Below are 7047 nucleotides of genomic sequence, written 5' to 3' on the forward strand. Positions count from 1 at the left end.
TGTCTGCTGGTCTGGGGGGGCGTGAGGCGGACCCCTGTGGAGTGGGGCGGTAGGGGGTGGGTGGGCCGAGTGGGAGGCGGAGGCGGTGCTCAGGTCGCTGGGGCGGCGCCTTGCTGCACCGCGTGCCCACCGCTGCTTTGCACCACGCGATTGGCCCTGTGGCAGGCCCGAGGGAGGGAGGAGTGGAGCTCAGCGCCGGTCCTACGGCGGTACGAAGAGAAATCATCGACACCACGCCTGCTTTTTTTGTTCTACACTTCTCCATCTATTCTCGTTCTTTTCGTTTTTACGCTCTCCTCATTCTTCATCATCCTGCGCGGCGCCAGAATCGGCACTGTGCCATGATTTGATTCAGTGGCTGATGCGCACACCATTGTGAGCACTGAATCCCACAGGGCCGTAAATTACCGGAAAGCCCTACACACCTCATCTGTGTGAGAGGAGCACCCATCGCTTTGTCGCCCTCCCCTTTTCCTCAGTGAACCCCCCACCCCTCTTTTTTCCCGTGTGGGTTCACAAAGTAATGGTAAGGGGGCTGCACAACCCAAGATTGTTAGCTGCTTGCTGTCACTGTTTGCGTTTCTTCGCCGGGGCCTTCAGGGACGCTAAACATGAGTCGATCGCCGTACAGGGACGACGGCGCACGCCCAGCGAAGCGACCGCGTCCTGATGCGCCCCCTGACCTCTCTGCGGACCTGAGCAGCATTCCGGAGGTAAAGTTGTTAATTGTGGAGAACAATGCACAAGTGCGTCCAAAGCACCGCCGGCACCAGCGAGACTTTCTCAACCACGCCTTCGACGCTCTAGGCGCAGCGGCAAAGCAGGACCCGAGCAGGGCAGAAGTAGCCTTGAGCTTCCTTGCAGAGATGGCTACAAAGCATCAGGAGCTGCCACGCAGCAGCATCATGTCCAAGGTGCTTTACATGTGGTGCACACCAGACTTAGTTGAGTCCGGGATCCGCGCCGTGGAAAGTCTTCTGTGGAACCGTGCAAAGCTGCCGGAGGCTTTCCTCGGCGCGTTCGACGAGCGTGTGGCCGCTGTGGCGCTCCGGCTCGCAGTCCAGTCGTCAGTTGTCGATGTTGCGCTCTTCCGCCGCATCTTGGATGCTCTTCCGGAGAGCGCCTTCAAGCGCCGCGTTTTTAATCCCCTATTTGTGTATTGCCACAACGCCGCTGATGTATCGCTGTGCTTTGAGTTCTTCGACATGGCCCGCACAAAGGGACTAGAGATGTGGGACAACGACTACAAGGAAGTGCTTTGCACTATTGCTGCCGCCCGCGAGAAGGCCGCCGTAACTGCCGCCGAGGCAGCCGAGCGTACGAACCTCGTCCTGGATGAGATGTCACGGAACCACCCTGTTCTGGGGGCCGCAAATGCGCAGCTCGTTCGTGAGCTGCTTGGTGGTACTGTGTCTCCGGTCAGCGACGAAGGCGTCTGCTCTCACTGCGGCGCACAGCTTCAGAGTTTCGACCTCTCTCCCGAAGACCGGGCAGCGCTGGTGCATGACCTTGTCGAGAAGCTTGTCAAACCGCGGCTGCAGGGCTTCAGCCGCTACGAGCCAGACACGGAAGTGTCGGAGGACATTATAGGTCAGCGGTGGAGGGAGTTCGAGGAGTTCAAGGCGGCGGCGGAGACAATGTCGTACGACACCGTGATCGACGGCGCCAACGTAGGCTACTACGGGCTAAGCAGCTGGTATGCCGAGGCTAAGGACTCGTTGCTGCGCTCCCGCGGTGTCGACCCGTCCTCGGTCCCGTCGTCAGAACGGTTTAACGTGCCCTTCCCAGTCGACGTGGCCCCAAAGTTCTCCCTCATTGAGGACATGCGCATAGCTGCGGAGCGGAACGGGAAAAAGACGGTGATTGTTCTGCACAACCGCCACCTGGCTCAACCCACTCCGGAGAATGCCACTTATGCGCAGAGGTGGCGGGATATGAGTGCGTTGCTCCCGAGCCCCCCGTTTCTCAACGACGACTATTGCTGGCTCTACGCGGTGCTGACGCGGCAAGATTCCTGCATCATTTCTAACGACCAGATGCGCGACCACTATTTCAGAGTGCTGCAGCCGCGCTTCTTTCTGAGGTGGCGGCAGCGACACCGTATCACGTACAAGGCGTTCTACAACAGAACCGCGCGGGCTACCTCGTTGCGCATTTATCTGCCTCGGGCGTACTCGGTGTGGGTGCAAGCGTGCGGAGCTGCCTCACAGTACCACTGGCACGTTCCGTACATCTCGGACATTGATGTCATTCATCAGGCCACAAATCAAACCATCTCGACGAACGCCAGCATTGATTTGGGTAAGGACGGAGATGACGAGTGCACGGATTGGATCTGCACGTGGCGAAACTCTTAGGCACGATACGTATGACCGTGTCATCTTCGGTGGTGCTCGTGTTGAAGTGTCAGAACTCACTTCGTCACTGTTTATTGCAGCTCGTTGTGTACGGTGCGAATGACACGTTTTCGCGGGGACTCGTCATCACCGTGGGGGAGAGGGGGCTCCAGAGCCTGGGTGTCTGAAATAGACACCCAGAGGACCGCGGTGGCCACCTACGAGGTGTGCCGAGGGTGGTACCAGGTGCGTTTTTTGGTGCACATCGCATCGCCTTCCTGCGCGTAGCACTAAACCATTTTAACGGTGAAACAACTGAAGCACATGCCTCATGAGCCACCACATGTATGGCTCGTTGTTGGTTGGGGAAGAGCGGGAGCGTTTTGAATTGGCCCTACATTATCGTGGCACTCAACAAAGTGTGCAGGTGTGTGCTGCTCTTCACGATGGGCGGAGTTCCCTGCCGCTGCAAGGTGAAGCACTCCTGCTCTCTGCGCTCTTTTCTGCCTTTCTCAGCTCTAAGGTCACCTCTGGAAGGCCTTATTTACATGGCGCGTTGGTATCCTTTCATGTTGCCTTGGACTCTATCTTCTCTCTGCCCTGTTATGAGTTCTCCTCTTCACACCCCTCATATGCGGCACATTCACCATTACGTCGCCCTTATCTTTCCCACAATCAAACGACACGCTGCACATTACCCGTAGGCCTTCTTTTCCCCACCTCCTCTGTACAAGGCAAAGATGACGAAGGGTACCACCTCCATGGGTCAGCGCCATGGGCGCACGCACATCTTGTGTCGCCGCTGTGGCCGCAACGCCTACCACGTCCAGTGGGAGCGCTGCGCCGCCTGCGCCTACCCGCGTGCCAGCCGCCGTCGCTACAACTGGTCTGTGAAGGCCATCAAGCGCCGCCGCACCGGTACTGGACGCTGCCGCTACCTGAAGGTGGTGAACCGCCGCATTGCCAACCACTTCAAGACCCCCAGAGCGTAAGCGAAGGCGGGCGCTGATGAAGGCGGTTATTTTTTGTGGAGTACTCGCGCGAACCTTCTGTTGTGACGAAGAGCAAAACGACACGCGTTGAGCCATGCAGTGGGAGGGTGAGGGGAACGGTGCGCTCCTCTCGTTCTTTTATTTTTTATTTTTGCTCATTACGGGCCCTCTTCCCCACGCCCCCCCCCCGCCAAAATGAAATGACAGTACGCGTCGCTTAATACCGGACGATCTGGCGGACGAGGCGGCCTCTGTGAGGACTCGGCGCGCCTTTGTGCGCAGAGTCGCTAAAGTACACCCTCTATAGCACACACGAGATACTCCGCCGAGCTTCACAAGGTGCAAAGGTAGTTCATTTTTCTCCACACTCACGCGAAGCTCACGAGTGGGAGCAAGTGGCGAAGACTGCCGATCCCCTTAGTGATGCGGTGCCAACGGCATCAACTGGTGCGTCTATCCGTGTCCTGCACCTCCTTTGTTCTCTCTCTCTGTCGTACCCATGTTCTTTCACTGTGCAAAGCGGGGATCGCGGTGCCAAGATGCCGTGCATCCTGTACATGCGTCCTTGCAAGTCCTTTCTTGTCTCTCTTCTCCTCTACGACTCTCACTTCCCTCATGTTCTTCTTCTGTCTACCCTGCTCAACGCTTCCTCTCTACATGGGTGTACACACGCGTGTGGCTGTATACTGCAGGGCTCATCCACGCGTGTCACGTGACGATCCTCTCCAGCACATTCTAAAACGCCTCCGTTGTTTGTCTCACCACTCTAGCTCTCTGGGGAGCGAAACCACCTCGGCGCCGGGAACTACTCGTCAAAACGCATTCGGCGCATCGGCTTACCACGTAACACGCGCCGACAGGTACGCTGCCCTCCCCCCCTCAGCGGGGGTCGTCGATCATATACGTGGGTTTTGGGCACTCAGCAGCGGGTCTTCTTTTACTATGCACCACATCCGCGGCCTGGTGCGACATGCGGGACGCAATGTCCTGCGTGCACTCGAGACTCAACAAACTACACCATTTCCCCAAGCATGCCTGTGTCGTGTGGAGCTGGTGGACGTGCATGGCGAGCGCCGGACCGTGACGCTGCTTCACCCTGGCACGTTGTTGAAGATGTTGAAGGGGATGACGCCCGCAGAGGCTCTTGGAGCACTCGAGCGTGTAGCACAGCAACTCAATGCACCCCCGCAAGTGACTTCTACCGGCGCAACACCCTCAACCGAAAGCAACGCGGGGTCGTCGAGTTGGGCACTTGACGCGGAGGCTGCCATACCTCAGTTATATGTAAAGGATGAAGTGCACGTCACCTGCACCGAGGTGCAGAGGCGGCACAGCCGCTTTATTGCCAAGATGCGCGGCCGCTTCTTGTCCTCTGACCCTGCCGCCGTCGAGGCCGCCTTGCAAGGGTGGCTAAAGAAGTCGCCAAAGGACTTGGGCGCCGTGGAGGCGGCAGAATACAGCGGAATGGTAGAGTCGCTGGCTATGACTGACCCAACCGCTGCCATCGCGCTTGCCATCAACCCCTCTCTCCCAAGTCTCTCTGCAGCTGCCAGTGCGGCTCTGGCGGAGCTGGTTCAACTGAACACTCCGGCCGCCGTACACGCCTTTCTGGAGTCCTTCGCGGGCAAAGATGAATCGGCTTCGTTGGCGTCAGACTCGTGTGCGACCCAACTAGCCTTGCGTCTGCGCCGCGAGATCGACAAAGCACGGTCCAAGGAAAGTCGGCTGGCGATGTCGGTTCCTAGCAGGGTGTCGCAACGCCCCGCCCATGGAATGGACGACTTATTAAGCGAAGCTACCCACTTCTCGATCGACCCGGGTGTCGTTTTCCCAATGGAGCCTGCCTCGATACAAGCCTGGGCGAACCAGTTTTTCTGTTTCGACATGCGGCCCGTGAACCGTGCCGCGGCTGTGCTCGAACAGGTACGCCAGCGACGTCTGCAGCCGCGACGTGTTGCTATGGACTCATTGAGTGTGTGGACGCTGACGGATCTTGAGCGCCCATGGCTAAAGTTTGCGCTCGAGTCATCTGCTCAGGGGCTGAGTGCGACGGACGACACCTACGGAAGCGCAGCCTATCATCTTGCCCTGAAAGATGCGAAGCGGAACTTGGTGGACAACCGCCTGTTGCACACCTATGCCAGCGCCCTTGCACGTGGCGACATCTCTCCATTAGATGACTCTTTCGCCGCGTACTTAGAGGAATGTGGCGAGTGCCACGGCACCGTCATCTCTGAGCGCCCCTCCGTCATTCGCTTCACCTTGAGACGTGTGCCAGATGGTGTTCCACTGCTGCGTGCACTACACGATCTTGCACCGAAGTGTTCCTACTGGCGTACCCTTCTCGACCACCTTGCCGACACGTGCGTGCAGGCCTCGACGGCACCGATGGGTGAGGTCAAGGTAGAGGTACAACTGCCGCGCGTCCACGAGTGCGTCGCAGCAGCCGCAGCGGGTGAGATGAAGTTGCCGACCATACCAGTTCTTTACGAGGATGACGATGTTCTTGTTATTGACAAACCTGCCGGACTGGCAACATCGCGCCATGGACTGAGTTGCACGCAGCTCGGGACCCAAACGACTGACCTCATTTCCGTGCTACTCGCCACAGACCGCGCCGGCGCACTTGCCAGGGGTGTCTTTCGTCAAGGGCAGGTGCACCGTCTCGACGTGGAGACGAGTGGGTGTCTGCTCATCGCCAAGTCTAACGTGGCAGCGGACTCACTGCGTCACCAAATCGGTACGAGCGCAGCCTTCTCCCACCACACCAAAATATACCACGCTCTGTGTGTTGTGCTGGAGCCGTCGCTACGCAATGTTCGACTGCATGGTGATATCATCGACGCTGCGGACCCAAAGATCAAAACTCGATACCGCGTGATTCGTTTTTTTCCAAAGCACAGGGTTGTGTGGGTGGAGTGTCGCATCCAGCAAGGCAAGAAGCACCAGATCCGCCGCCACCTGGCAAGTCGTGGCTTTCCTATCCTTGCCGACATGGATCATGGTGGCGCGGTGTGCTGTCAGTCGATCATGAGTCGGACCGCTCTGCACGCGCATAGCCTCTCCTTCATCCATCCCATCACAGGAGACCCCATCATTGCCACGGCACCTCTTCCCGAGGATTTTCGATGCTGCCTCGAGCTGCTGCACGGCACAGATGCACATATTAGCGTGGGGGGGGAGGCAGCGTGAAAGGAAGGGAGGGTAACCAAGAAGGTATTTGTGGCAGCCCAGCATGTCAGTCTCACACGACAGTGTGTCTTCGTCTTCACAGTACGACTTGTAAACAGGCAGGCAATGCTGACTGACGCACTGAAGTGCGAAAGCAGAGACACAGGAAAGAGGGGGACGGGGGTTGTCAGGTAGGCGCGCACTTGAGCATGACGCCCCTCCTGGTGCCCATACTCTCTTGTCTTCTCGTCTTTTTGTTTCCCGACGCCTTGTCGCTGGTGCTGCGTCACTGTCGGTCAGACTTTCCACCTTTCGGCGCTCGCTTCGTCCTCTCATATGTGTTAGCTACTACACACACACACTCTCGCTCTCTCTCTGTTTCTCTTCCTAGTTCTCTTCTCGACACCGCTATTTGGTCGCACCTTTGCTTCTTGTGTGTTCGCGTGCAGAAGCGTCGCGTTCGCTGCCGCTCCATCTCTGCAGCAGCAGCAGACCCCCCCCCCCCAAAAGGAAAGAAATCCACCGCGTTGCCTCATTCATTTTTGCTT

General features: G+C 58.0%; 3 protein-coding genes across 3 annotated transcripts, besides 1 other annotated feature; all 3 read left to right on the forward strand.

Moving 5' to 3' along the window:
• Positions 1 to 13: 13 nt before the first annotated feature.
• Positions 14 to 168: a repeat region.
• Positions 169 to 611: 443 nt separating this feature from the next.
• Positions 612 to 2357, forward strand: LPMP_344920 (hypothetical protein; the record flags this gene model as incomplete). The annotated part of the gene is made up of 1 exon (XM_010704609.1): positions 612 to 2357. One exon carries the CDS (start codon positions 612 to 614, stop codon positions 2355 to 2357), a length of 1746 nt encoding a protein of 581 aa, XP_010702911.1.
• A 740-nt stretch (positions 2358 to 3097) lies between these two features.
• Positions 3098 to 3328, forward strand: LPMP_344930 (60S ribosomal protein L37; the record flags this gene model as incomplete). The annotated part of the gene is made up of 1 exon (XM_010704610.1): positions 3098 to 3328. One exon carries the CDS (start codon positions 3098 to 3100, stop codon positions 3326 to 3328), a length of 231 nt encoding a protein of 76 aa, XP_010702912.1.
• A 942-nt stretch (positions 3329 to 4270) lies between these two features.
• Positions 4271 to 6520, forward strand: LPMP_344940 (pseudouridine synthase, putative; the record flags this gene model as incomplete). Its single annotated transcript, XM_010704611.1, has 1 exon — positions 4271 to 6520. One exon carries the CDS (start codon positions 4271 to 4273, stop codon positions 6518 to 6520), a length of 2250 nt encoding a protein of 749 aa, XP_010702913.1.
• Positions 6521 to 7047: the final 527 nt, after the last annotated feature.

This window comes from Leishmania panamensis (assembly GCF_000755165.1).
Source record: "Leishmania panamensis strain MHOM/PA/94/PSC-1 chromosome 34 sequence".
NCBI classification, from domain to species: domain Eukaryota; phylum Euglenozoa; class Kinetoplastea; order Trypanosomatida; family Trypanosomatidae; genus Leishmania; species Leishmania panamensis.